This window comes from Pinus tabuliformis, chromosome X, assembly GCF_031772625.1.
Source record: "Pinus tabuliformis cultivar Carrire ecotype Pingquan chromosome X, CPIR1, whole genome shotgun sequence".
Lineage (NCBI taxonomy): Eukaryota > Viridiplantae > Streptophyta > Pinopsida > Pinales > Pinaceae > Pinus > Pinus tabuliformis.
Window position 1 is genome coordinate 1280568200 of NC_142308.1, and position 14110 is coordinate 1280582309.

Sequence of the window (14110 nt, forward strand, 5' to 3'; positions counted from 1 at the left end):
GGTAGATAAACTCAAGATGAATCAAATGCCTAGCTCCTATCCCCTTTAATAGGCTTGAGGGACTCTCTAGAAACCTTATTTTATTATTTTCCCTCGAAAAATGAAGGCAAATACCATGGGTCGATACCATGGGCAGATTCCGTCCACTTGACCATATCAAGAAAAGGGAATATTACATTCAATTTCAAACAACTGGGAAAATACAAACTTTCTATGCATCTCTATAACTTAGTAACTTCCAAGATAAAAGGTAAATTGGTGAAGAAGCATTTGCTCGCAATTTACCTGCAAATTCTAGCATCCACCATGTATTTGATGTCTCGTGGTTGAAAAAAAATGTAATGTTTCACATCAACACACCAATCAAGTTACCAATTTGACACGAGGAGAAAAGTTGGTCTCTAGTGTTGATTTCAGGTAGCATCGAATGTCCTCTAAGCCTCAAAATTTGCAGAGAGGCTAGGACACATGTATTCCAGAATACCCAAAAATCGTTTTTGGAAATTCCACTCGGAGACAATTTTATTAAAATAATTAATTATTTTTAATGGATGCTTAAGTCTAAACTTGGGAAATTAAAATAATTAAAGGGTATTAATTAAACTGGGGGTGAAACTTTTAGAAGAAGACGAGGATCAAGCCAAAATGATCTGAGCCATTGATAAGAATCTAATATGGGTCGTTGATTGATCAAAGAGAGGATTATAAGAAGAGACTTAATGGGCATTTGGAAATCACATTGGGTGAGAGATCAAAGATCGATTTTCTCAAGAGTGCAACGCAACAGTTGCCAGAGAAGGTGATCGAGGAGATTTCTTGCAGTGAGGGGCATGGATAATTTTCCGGAGGAAGTTTTCCTGATCCGGAGAGTGCAAGGCAAAGAGGGCAGAGAGTAATTCGGACAGGCAGAGCAGAGCTTCAGAGGGAGTCCGTATTTCTGCTAGGGAATAGTCGGGATCTAGTATCAAAGGCAGGGTGTGAGACCAGGAGGCCAAAGGGCCGAAGTTTCCAGCGAGCAGAGGATCGAGAAGAGGTGCAACGCAGTCCCAGCAGCAATGACACAATAACTGTGTGGGTACGACGCAATACTGCGCAAAGACAGTGCAGATCAATGCCAGATTTCCCAGTGACAAGGTGAGATCATCTCACTATCTTTTTTTCCAATTAGATCTCTATATAGGATTTGCAGTTTGGCATCCAAAGAATTGTACTCGGAAATTACTGCATAATAATTCAAACCCTCAGTTGTTGCACCGATTTTCCCCCATTGGGTTTTTCCAGGGACATTTGTCCAAAAACAACGGTGTCACTTATGTGTAATATTTCTTTCTTGCTCAGTTATTGTTTTCACATATTATTTAATCTTTGAAGGTTGCAATTGTATTTATTTCGATGTTTACAGTGTAATACTGTAAATAACTTGATTCAGTAGCAGAAATATAATCAGTTGTTGCAGTAATGATTCATGGCTTCCAAATTTTCACATGGTATCAGAGCGCAGGTGAAAAAAGAGAGCAAACTGGAAGAGTTGAGTGTTGAAGAGGAGGGAGATCAAAGTGTTGCGTAGGCAGCAGATTGAATCCCCAAAAAGATTGTGCAGTCCAGGCCAGGAGGGCAAGATTCTTAAGGAAGATCTCTCTCTGAGTGAGTTGACAAAGAGGTAAGATTTTTAGATCGAGATTTGTCTGCGACAGAGGGAACAGCACAGCAGAAGCTTAAACACGGAACAGTCTTCAGGTGAGACGCAGTTTTTTGCAACAGTTGTTGGGGCAGAAAAACATTAGAAGAAGGAAGGAAACACTTTTTGAGGGAATTTATTCCTCAGAGAATTCCTAGCCAAAGAATTCAATTTTCAATTACTGAGCAGCAGTAGAGAGGGGTAGGTCTACTAACTCCAACAGGGAGTGCGTAGGCCAGCCTAGCAGCAGCGCGGAGAAGAGAAGAGGCAATTGGACATTTTGTTGGTAGAGATGGCAGCTAATGGTCTATGAGATCAAGATCGGTTGTGACGAAGCATCCAACTATGTGATCTGGAAGGCTAGGGTCTCCTGCCTTTTGGATGAGAATAATCTCAAAGCCTATGTCGATAGTGTGGTAGTTGAACCTGCAAATGCGGATCCACTCAAGAAGTACAAGGCTGAAATGGCGAAGGCCAAGCGGTTGATTCTCGATGGAGTGAGGGATCATGTTGTATGTCACATTGCTGGCAAAGGCACTGCCAAGGAGATGTGGGATGCCTTGGCTACATTGTATTAGGGATCTTCCGAGCACTGGAAGATGTACTTGGAGGAGAAAATGAGATCCACAAGGATGCAGAAGGGCGAACGCATTGATCCGTTCATATCGAAGCTTCAGGAGGTCCAAGACTTGTTGGCAGTTGTAGGATCAGCACCTCAGCCCACCGAGATCGTGAGGTTGGCCCTAAATTCAGTCTTAGAAGAATGGAAAGAGTTTGTCCAGAGTACCCTGGGTAGAGAGAGATTGTCGAATTGGGAAGGGATGTGGGTCACTCTTCAGCAGGAAGAGATGAGGCGAGACTTAGTCAAGTGCAAACTTGATAGCAGCAACAGTAGTGGGACGAAGCCCAAGGAGGAGGAAGAGAATGTAGCCCTTGCATCAAAGGGGCAGCAGGAGCAGCGGAGGTGGAAGAAGGACATCTCAAAGATCAAATGTTTCCGGTGTGGTGAATTTGGTCACTACACTACACAGTGTCCTCTCAAGAAGAAGGACAAGGACGAGAAACATGATCCGCAAGTTGCAACCGCAAAGATCGAGGAGGAGGAGTTTGCCATGATTGCCCAAATACCTCCAGGGGAGAGGTGGGGTGATCTAGTACTGTAGTTCGAAAGAACTACAGATGGGCAGGGTCCTTGAGGAGTCCACCTCTTGGATCAATACCTTGCTATGGGAGGCCATATCAGAAGTAGCAGGATGGACCAGTGACAATTGGTACAGAGGAGTGTCAGAGTGACAGTTTTAGTGGCTAGGAGCGCCAGATACTGAGCAGCGCAGAGAAGAGTTGGCAACAGCGCAGAGTCAGCAGCAACGCAAAGGCTTCAGAGGGTTAGCGCAGAGACTAGCAGTAGTCAAAACTCCAACAACAGATGCATCACGCTGAACACAACTGGTTCAATATTTTGGATGTTTTTCTGTTGCAGTTGGAGTAGATTTGCAGTGCAGATGCATTGGGCAGCAACATGCAGAGTCAACAACAGCACGGATGCAGCGTTTGCGCAGTAGTTGGTGGGCAGTGATGTCAAACATTAGCAGCGCAGAGGGAGATGTTACGGAATCAAGGTGATGCTTCAGCAAGTTGCATTACTAGAGCACATTCCTCGCTAAGAGGGAGTGTTGATTTCTGATAGCATCGGATGTGCTCTAAGCCTCAAAATTTGCAAGGAGGCTAGGACACATGTATTCCAGAATACCCAGAAATCGTTTTGGGAAATTCCACCTGGAGACGATTTTATTAAAATAATTAATTATTTTTAATGGATACCTAAGTCTAAACTTAGGAAATTAAAATAATTAAAGGGTATTAATTAAACAGGGGGTGAAACTTCTAAAAGAAGACGAGGATCAAGCCAAAATGATCTGAGCCATTGATTAGAATCTAATTTGGGCCGTTGATTGATCAACGAGAGGATTATAAGAAGAGGCTTGATGGGCATTTGGAAATCACATCGGGTGAGAGATCAGAGATCGATTTTCTCAATAGTGCAGTGCAGCAGTTGCTGGAGAAGGTGATCGAGGAGATTTCTTGCAGTGAGGGGCAAGGATAATTTTCCAGAGGAAGTTTTCCTGATCCGGAGAGTGCAAGGCAGAGAGGGCAGAGAGTAGTCCGGAGAGGCAGCGTTGGGCCACAAAGAGGCAGCGTTAGGCCACAGAGAGGCAGCGCTGGGCCACGTTGTGGTAGCAGAGATTTAGAGGGAGTCTGTATTTCTGCTGGGGAACAATCGAGATCTAGTGTCGGAGCCGGGGTGTGAGACCGAGAGGCCAAAGGGCAGAAGTTTCCAATGAGCAGAGGATCGAGAGGAGGTGCAATGCAGTCCCAACAACAGTGACGTAGTAACTATGTGGGTGTGACGCAATACTGTGTAGAGACAGAGGAAAGACAGCGTAAAGGCTCATCTCCAGCACAGATCAGTGGCGGATTTCCCATTGATAGGGTGAGATCATCTCACTATTTTTTTGTACAGTTAGATCTCTGTATAGGATTCCTGTGAAAATTCTACAACAGGAACCCCTACTGCAGCAACTGATGATATTACTCCTATTTGTTAAATTCCTTTAAACAAATTACTTGCAGTTTTCTATGGCAAATATCATAAATTCAGAAATTCGATCTCTTGATCTCTCAGTGTGTTTTCCAAATGACCCTCAAGCCCCAACTGTATCTTTTTGTTGGACAACCAACGGCCTAGATTAACTCCTAATCAAAGGCTAAGATCATTTTGGCTTGATCTCCATCTTCTTCTAAAAGTTACACCCACAATTAGATTAATACCCATTAATATTTTAATTTTCCTAAGTTTAGACTTAGTTACTCCATTAAAAATAATTAATTATTTTAATATAATCGTCTCTGGGTGGAATTTCCTAAAACGCTTCCTGGGTTCTTTGGAATACATGTGCCCAAGCCTCCCTGCAAAATTTTGAGGCCTAGAGCACATCCGATGCTACCTCAAATCAACAATTGTCAGTTTGGGCATCCGAAGAATTGTACTCAGAAATTACTGCATAATAATTCAAATTTCAAATCATCAGCTGTTGCACCGGTTTTCCGACATTGGGTTTTTCAGGGACATTTGTCCAAAAACAATGGTGTCACTCATGTATGCTATTTCTTTCTTGCTCAGTGCTTGTTTTCGCATATTATTTAATTTGTGAAGCCTGCAGTTGTATTTATTTCGATGTTTACCGTATAATACTGTAAATAACTTGATTCAGTGGAAAAAATATAATCAGTTGTTGCAGTAGTGATTCAGGGATTCCGAATTTTCATATCTAAACATAAAGTATCCTCGATATTGGGAAGAACATTCTCAATATCGGGCAGTCATACATTTCTAAATCAGATGGAAAGGAGTCCCTCCCTACCAAGACACCTAAGAGATTCTTTCTTAGCAAGCACTTCACATCCCATTGCATCACTTGTAAATTGTAACCATCTCATTTTAAGCATTTGAAATTTAAGAGCTTTTCTGAACAATTTTTCGCGCATCTCTGTAGCTTACCTTTTTCTTATTGGTGTTTCTTTCATGGTTTATTTCTCTGGAGTGTAACACCCAAAATAGTTTCGCTGGCAACATTTCCCAGTATTTTATCTTCTATTATAGCCCCGATCTGCAATTCCTAACTTGGCCTGCGGAAGGAACTTGAGACATCTCAATTTTTGCAAGAGAAACATAATGTTTTGGCCTAGAACCGACTTGGCCTGCCTCTAAAGCTCTATAATCAAAATTTTACTCATTAATCTACTATGCGGTAGCAGCTCCACAGTCTATTAAAGTTTGGCCTATTTCAAGTCAGTTAAAACAATGTTCCAGAAATTGGCACCAGCGATCACCCAAAAGTATTTGGAATTGACTCAAATCTTCTAAACCGAAAGCATCAAAACAGAGTGAGACTATATGTTTCTATTAAAGTTTGGCCTATTTCAAGTCAGTTAAAACGATGTTCCAAGATGAGAAATTGGCACCTGAGATCACCCAAAAGTGCTTGGAATTGACTCAAACCTCCTAAACCGAAAGCATCAAAATAGAGTTAGACTATATTTTTCTGCTTGACACTTTTAATTTTGTCTTGGATAGTTTATAACTTGTACACCTCTTTATGGTCGGTTGACATTATTTTTATTAGGGTTTTAAACCCAGATTGTCAGTCAAATTTGTTCATTATAAAGTTTATTGAGCTGGATAAAGGTTACTTGTACATCTCTTTATGGTCGGTTGACATTATTTTTATTAGGGTTTTAAACTCAGATTGTCAGTCAAATTTGTTCATTATAAAGTTTATTGAGCTGGATAAAGGTTACGGTCTCAAGATGTTTTAACAAGCATAACCATGGTGGTCCGTTATAAAAGATTTTTCAATTGAGATCTCGCATCATTAGGCCATGACAAACGCCAACAAAAAGCCCGGGGATCCAACCCCTAAAAAAGACTCTGTTAACAGCTTGGGAGTTGAAAAGGTTTGTGACAGATGGTTTTGTCTGCTAAGGAACCTGTTTCTTGTCTATGAAACTATTTGTAATTCTGATTGGCGATGGTTTTCCTTTTGGTGCCTATACCTTGCAAGTTACAAAACAGCCTCATAACTTCTTGGGCACTCTATTTAGTTGCTATCATTGCAGTAAGTTCCAAGGCGCTATTTGGATTCGAAGCCATATAGTAAGTCATCGCACGCCAGTTGGTTGGGTGCTTAACAAGGTTTAGATATGCTACCTGATGTGCCCATGGTGTTGCGTCTTCTGGTAGAAAGATATAACTAGCTTATAAGAGGACATCTTGAAATTTTCATGCTTAAACGGATCATAATTTAGCTTCACATTATTATGCATTGGTACCATGGAGTATTAGTGTTTCTCGCCAATTCAGAATGGAAACAGGGGGAGAAACCCAGAACAAAACAATAAAGGTTGCGATTAACGGGTTTCAAACATTCCTGCCGATGCCATTCCCCCTAAGTCCCTGGGAATCTCACATGCCTTCACTAGAGATTATCTCAGCGCATTTCTTATTCATAGAATAAAGGACCTGATCCTCCAAGCCATTTCATTGACATCACTAACCATTTACGATTGTCCTAAGCACCTACAACGGCCTTTGTTGAATAATTCTCTCTCAGCTAAGAATTTGAAACTGAAAACTGTACAGCTAAATGCAGATAGCGGTCAGTGGAAAGCAACTGGCGATCATGGACATGCGGTTTGAGATTAATTTGGAGAAAGGAGAAGAAAGAGGAAACGAGAAAAGCACCTCCGCCTCCAAGGCAAGCCATGCAGGAGTGACCGTCGGGGAATACCATGTCGTCCACAACCACGATGAACGTAACCATGTCCATGTCGATGTCCGTAGGTTAATGATCTTTGGGAGGATTTCCCTGCGCATTAACAGTTGAAGGTCGGGAAGAACACTCCCGGTAGAGCGTAATAACAGGTCAAAGATCGAAAAGAACATTTACGTTGTTTAATAATTAGTGTTTTTAATTAATGGTGTAAGAGAATCTATATCAATTCCAATGGTTAATTAATTGTAATAATTGAAAGATTAGGCAATTTGCAAATTAAAATATTAATATAAGTAATATTAAAATGTTTACGATATTTGTGATAAATTCGACTATTATTAAAGTCAAAAACACATTTGTAATTAGGAAAATCTGTTGAAAGTTTGGAAAATCTCTTTATGCTTTTAACTTATATATAAGTTTTATCAATGTCACGAAGCAATTTAAAAAAAAAAAAACTTATGATTGGGTCAAATATGTCCAAAGGTTTTTTTACATAAAATTTAAAAAATTATTGTTCTTTGTCATTTATCAATTGAGATAAAACATCACAATGAAAATTATCAAAATTCACATCCATGTATCTAAAAAAAAAAAATTAATTATATATGTTAATTAATTCATATCCATGTATCTATAAAGTTTTTAAATTATATATGTTAATTAAGTTTAACAGCTCCTCACATTGAAGTGGGATTAGATTGTGATAATGTAATAATGACTTGATAAGTAAGATCAATTTCTCTCTACCATAAAATAAGATAACACTAACAAAGTGTAATAATCTTAATTTACACGTGTTGTGTAACAACCTATTATTAGTGATCACAACAAAAGACATATTAGTTAACACTCACATGAGTAATCAATCAAAGATAACAGAAAACCATATTACTAAACAATGAGGCAATAGTCTACTATATTAATGTTAATTGCATACCCTTGAATATTAATATGTTTAAGGTAGGTAGTGTCTTCTTTAATGGGCACAATGAGAGGTAATGATATAGTGCACAACTATTTTTTTAGAGGTAAAATAAAGATGGCGGCTAGACTAGGAAAAGTAATAAAAACATGTTCGGATCAATTTCCACAAGCTCAGCAAAGGTTGGAAGTGTGTTCTTTTAATGAACTAAATGAAAAGGCAACTTGTGAGTTGGAATTGCAATGTTAGAAATTTGAATAGTGTAAGCCAAGAGAGGCAGTGGATTAGGGGATGCATGGAATGGATGGCTAGGATTAGGCCCTCATCCCTTATGTGATCTTTCTATGGATTTGTTAAATGGGTTGTCATATGAAAGGTAGAAACTTATAGGAGAGTTTATATTCCTTACAAGATAAAGTTCGAAGAATTGGAAGCAATTAAGAAAAGCTCAAGAATGAAAATTCTCCAAGCCATAATGGTCTCCTAGCACAAATCTACAAGATGTTGCATGTGTTTGGCCTTGACTATTTGGAAATGTGTCAAGAATCTATCATAAGTAGGCTTTCGGGCATTTTTCAATGTAGGTGTTATTATGATTATCTAGGGACATGGTAAGAGGTTGGTGTCCCATTACTCTCCTTAATGTTTAATACAAAATTCTAGCCAAAGCATTCACTAGGAAGATTAGGTTATTCGTTGCTCAAATAGTCCCAAAGGACCAAACCAAATTTATTACAAGCACATTTATCCTTTATAATCTTATAATTGCTTGGGAAGGTTTTGAATATGCCCGAGAGTTCAGCGAAAAGTTTATTAGTTTTTTTAAATTATTTTTTATCAAGCTTATGAGAGGATTGAGTTGTAATATGTTAGCTTGGATGGGGTTTTTATCCTACCATCAAATATAAGTAGAGACTCCCTCTTTGTAGACTTCAACAAGGATTTCTATGAATGGTGTGCTTTTTAGCCTCATTCTTCTACAACAATCTATTTGGAAATGCTTCCCTTTTCTTATTTCTATGTGATTGCAATTGATGCATTGGACTACTTTGGAGGCACTAAAACTGTAAAGGCATAATAGAGGAATTTTTACCTAAAAGAATTCAAATTCTCAACGTCCACTTCATGGATGAGTAGTTTTAACACCCAATTGACTCAAGACTCTATAGGATGCATTATTGTTTGACTAGACAATTTTATCAAAGTTACTAAAGTAGTTGTTAGCGACAAAAAAAAAATTAGAGGTCTACCTTATTGACCAATATGATCACCCTATTTCATTGAAACATAAATGGAAGATTATAAATCCTAGGGATATTATCTATTCTTTCGACATTCCCTTTGGTAGGAATATCTTTATTATTGGATAATGGGCATATTTGAAGAAGAAAATCAAGCTTGGAATAATCTTTATCTTTCATTTTTTGGAAAGTTATGAATGTTGATGGAATATTAATAACATGGCTTCTTTTGTCTTTTTCCCTTTCAAGCAGCATATACACTATTGGAGAACGCAGTTGAAGGTTTTATATGGTGCAAGTAATGTGGGAGCAAAAGATATTCTTATAATGCCTTTCAATATTTTCATTGTCACAAAAGATAAGGGGGATTCAGTATCCATGACATAGATCTCCATGAGCTATTCTTATCCATGACATAGATCTCCATGAGCTATCCTTGCTAATAAATGGTATGAATAGTGGAAGGCAGTGCATTGCAAAAACCTTTATTCTACATCAAATTCAGCATGCTCATCACATTCATAGAATTGAAGACCGCTTTTAGATGTGCAACCTAACATGTATTGCTAAGGCATTACACTTTCAAGTTCAACTCCAGTAAATGTCATGAGTTGCATGTCATATAATATTTGATTTTATCACATGGAAATTTGAGGGGTCTAAGGTTGAGACCTATTTTGGTATCTCAATCTTCAAGAGGTCATTGTGGTCTCTTGGCTATGCTTTTTGGTGAATGATTTGTTAAAAAAGGTATATTTTTATTAGAGATACTATTTTCCGGAAGAAAGAAACCATCCTTTCATTATATATGAAATAAGAGTTTAGTTACATATTATGAAACAAAGCCTCTGGCGAATCATGAGCATTATGCCCACATAGGATGTCACAAAGAAGAATAAAGTCTTGAAACTTTACAAGCAAGAAAACATCGTCAATACAAAACAACTGTTTAGAAAGATAAACAGAAAAAACAGAGTGTTGATCTATGAACAAATCTCGAAGGGTTGTAACACTATCCAGAATTGGTATACACAAAACAAAACCTATCCAGAGACACATAACTAAGGAAAATACTTTAGGGACCAATATCCATCTAGGCCAGCTACAAATCCATAGTTACCTGCATAGAGCCTCTTCTCATAAGATGAGTACCTTTACGTTCTTAAAAAAGATACTGCCCTCCTCCTTCTGCAAGGCTTTTTTGGATAGAAAGGCTGACTGCTGGTTCCAGACTCTCAAAATATGCCGGATGAAAAGGTTTTGGAAGTAACCTCTAAGTTCTAGAATGTGATCCATTCAGAACTTTAGTGAGATGACGTTCAACTGGCCCTTACTTGACATTTCCCAAACACACACATTTTGGGGAAATGTCCCCAAACACTTGCAAAGTGGATATCTTCAATGAGGTTGCAAAGAATAATAGAGCCCAGGCAACCACTATTTCTGCTTTTGTATTTGTGACTGTGCCTGCATTCAACCAGATGTAATAAGAGACATTGTTTGGAAGAAAAATAGTGGTTCCCCCTCCACATAGCCCATCTTGATAAGCTCCATCAAAAAACCAGCATTAACACATAGCCCATCTTGATAAGCTCTATCAAAAAACCTGCATTAACAAAAAGGGATATGGGAGGAAAACGAAAAGAGCGAATCCTGGATGGCTTCCAAGGCTTGAAATAATCTTAAAAGAAACCAACAATCTGGCCCACAATACCATTTATATACTTTGGTCTGCCTTCAAAGATAAGTTTATTTCGTACTTTCCAAATTCCCCATGAAATGAAAATGGGTAAGGCTTTGAAGTTTCTTCTGTTTTGATCCCACCACAACAGACATTGTACCAAAGGTGAAATTGGCCCATTTTCCAACAAGTTTAAAACTCCATGAACTTCCGACCAAAGGGCCTTAGAAAAATCACAGGAAACGAATAAATGATTGATTATTTCTTCATCTTTAGAACAGAGAATGCAAATATTTGGCCCTTGAAAACCCTTTTTGAACAGGCGACCCCAAGTTTGAATACAAATTTCTAGGGCAAGCCAAATAAAACATTTTAGTTCTGGCACAACTGGCCAATTCCATAGTTTGGAATGTTTCCCTTGTATGGAGGACGTACCTGATACTGCAGAATAAGTGCTACGAGCAGTAATAGTCCTGCTTGAGTTCCAGGCCCACTCAAGAGAATCACCTCTTTCAGAGAGGAAGAGACCGCTGGTAATAAGGTACTTTATAAAATTATCCCATTCCTCCGCAACAGGACCACACAAGCCCAGATCATGAGAGGTTTTCCATCTTCCCGCTGGAACCCTTGTGAAGAGAAAATAAAAGCCTGTTGAAGACTCTACAAACCCTAAACGTTGAGCTAATAAGAAAGCTCAGTTGATAAAGGATGGATAGTGGATACTCCACTAACTGGAAAGGATCCAAGTCTAACATGATTCCCTCTACCAACCTTCCACTTAATCCATTTTTGAATCCAAGGGACAATGACCAGCATTCCCCTCCAAACATTCGAACCTGCTTGAGAAGAGGGTTTAAAGGACCAAAGCCAGTCCATAGGCAATCGGCCATGAACATATTTTCCCAAAATAATTTTACTCTAAATGCCATCTCCAGTGAAATCCCTCCAGGTGTTCTTCATGGCCAAAGCAAGACCAAAGCGATATAGGTTTTTAAAACCCCACCCACCTTGGTGTTTGACTGAGCAAGAATCTCCCAATTCACCAACTGATGAGCAACACAATTCCTATTACCGATCTACAGGAAGTTGCTCATACATTGGTGAATCTTATGATAGATTGACTTTGAAATCTTTTCAAGGGAAAGCCAGAACACGGATACTTTCCAGAGTTGATTTGATCAGAGTCAATCTGCCTCCGATTGAGAGCCACGGATAGCACCAATTATTCACCTTACCTTCAGTTATTTTTAACAACCATCTCCAGTCCTCAATCCTATAGTAGTTTGGTTTAAGAAAAAAGCCCAAATAATGAAAACCTTGATCCATAGGCAACATCTTGTATGGGAAGGTAGAATCAATGAAGCAGACAGTCTGATCAGAGACGTTATTAATGTAAAATGCAGACTTGTGTTCACTGATTTTCATACTCGAGGCCGAGCAATAAATAGAGAAGATGCTATAAAGGTATTCCACTCAGCTTCAGTACCATCACCCAAGATAAAAATGTCATCGACAAAAAATAGGTGTGTTAGATTGATATATTTTGTCACCTTAACACCTTTGAGGCATCGTTCCTTCTTCGCTGCAATGATCATTCTACTCAAGCCTTCGATTACTAACAGGAATAGAAGCAGCGAAAGAGGGCATCCCTACCTTAAGCCATGAGAGGAAGAGAAAAAGGCAGACAGAACTTCATTTATAAGGACCGCAAAATTAGCAGATGAAATATAACCCATAATCCAATCTGTAGTCGGAGCATCTATACCAATATGGAGGAGGAAAAACCATAGAAAAGACCAGTTTACCCTGCAATAGGCTTTTACTAGATCCATCTTGAGAATGATAGGACAACATTTTCCGATTTTAATAGTGTAACGCCTCTTGAGCATAACCAATTGCGTCATGAATCGATCTGCCAGTGAGGAACCCAAACTGCTCCATGAAGATAGATTTTGACAGAACTTTCATACTTGAAGACAGAATCTTAGCAATCACCTTGTAGATAAGGTCGCAGAGCGATATTGGCCTAAAATCATTGAAAGTCTAGGGCTTAGACATTTTCGAGATCAGGGCCAAGCAGGGGGAATCTATGGCCCCCGTCACCTTCCCAGTCACCCTCGCCTCCTCAATAACACTGAGTATATCCCCTTCAACTAGATCAAAAAAATCCAAGTAGAACTCCATCGTCCAGCCATCATCCCTGGACTCTCGTCCTTGGCAAAAGAGTTCATAACCTCCTTGATCTCATCCATTGTCACAGGCTTTCCCAAATTTACATTGTCCTCTTCCGAGAAAATGTTTGGCATATGCTGGAGGACTTTGTAGTTTATTTTGAAAGTTTCAGTCTCCAGAATCTCGGAGAAGATCTGAAAAAATATTTTTAGCTAAATTTTCTAGCTCCTGCTGAGAAGTAAAGGAGTTACCCTCATTTTCTAATATGGCATAAACACCAATAATGGCGTAATCATAATTGAGCTCAAAGGTTAAATCAGTGAGATAAACCCATTTATGAGAACATTTGTAGAATGATTCCTAAAATTTATCTTTTCAAAATAATTCCATTGGTTAAATCGTATTTGGAGGGATCATAGCTGGATAGTGGGAACCCCTTCTTATAAGGCACACCTTAGAAGTTGTTCTACACTTGAAAAAAGGGTGGTGAGTACAAAATAGTGAGCCACAATGGTTAAGGAGGTCCCAATCTATTTCAAAAACTAATTCCTCCTTTAAGCATGAAGTATCGAGGTGGTTTGTGCTCCCCAAGTCCAAGGTTCATAAATATATGGTTACAAATGCAACATATAATGATAGGGATGAAATTATTAAAATTATTGAGATTGTCATTTGGAGATTTCCTTCATTTTTCTATGAAAAAAATGTAAATATCCATGTCTTAATAAGTACGGTTGAGCCCTTTACATGGAATTCTTGTGTCTAATTCATCATTATAAAAGGCTAAAGCTTGTTTATATTCAATTACATCTATAGCCCCTTTAAAGGATAAAATTTATTCAAAAGAGCTCACATTAGCCATTCATCCAAGATCTATGGAAGTCCATCATTATACAAAATATGAGATAAAAGCATCAAAAATATTGGAGTTTGGGATCATGGTTCATGATTGTATTTTGTAGTATATCCATTATAAACTATGGTAATAATCTAAGTTCCTCAACCCAACCCAACTCTACCTTGTGAGGTCCTCGTCTACAACATTGTTCTTGTCCCTATAAATTTGACTCTAAGATGTGT

General features: G+C 38.7%; 1 protein-coding gene across 13 annotated transcripts in view; it reads right to left on the bottom strand.

The window, feature by feature from the left end:
• The window catches only part of LOC149144719 (uncharacterized protein C16C9.01c-like), a 329727-nt gene extending 316427 nt beyond the window's left edge, over positions 1 to 13300 (bottom strand). For 3 of the 13 annotated variants that reach the window (XM_089446736.1, XM_089446739.1, XM_089446741.1), the window contains exon 1: positions 6981 to 7179. In XM_089446736.1, the coding sequence (XP_089302862.1) occupies positions 6981 to 7112 (132 nt within the window). In that variant the 5' untranslated portion in view covers positions 7113 to 7179. Of the gene's footprint in view, positions 1 to 6980; positions 7180 to 10297 lie in introns of those variants that run through there. The other 10 variants (XM_089446742.1, XM_089446744.1, XM_089446735.1 and 7 more) reach the window with 9 other exon arrangements.
• Between the last annotated feature and the right edge of the window lie 810 nt (positions 13301 to 14110).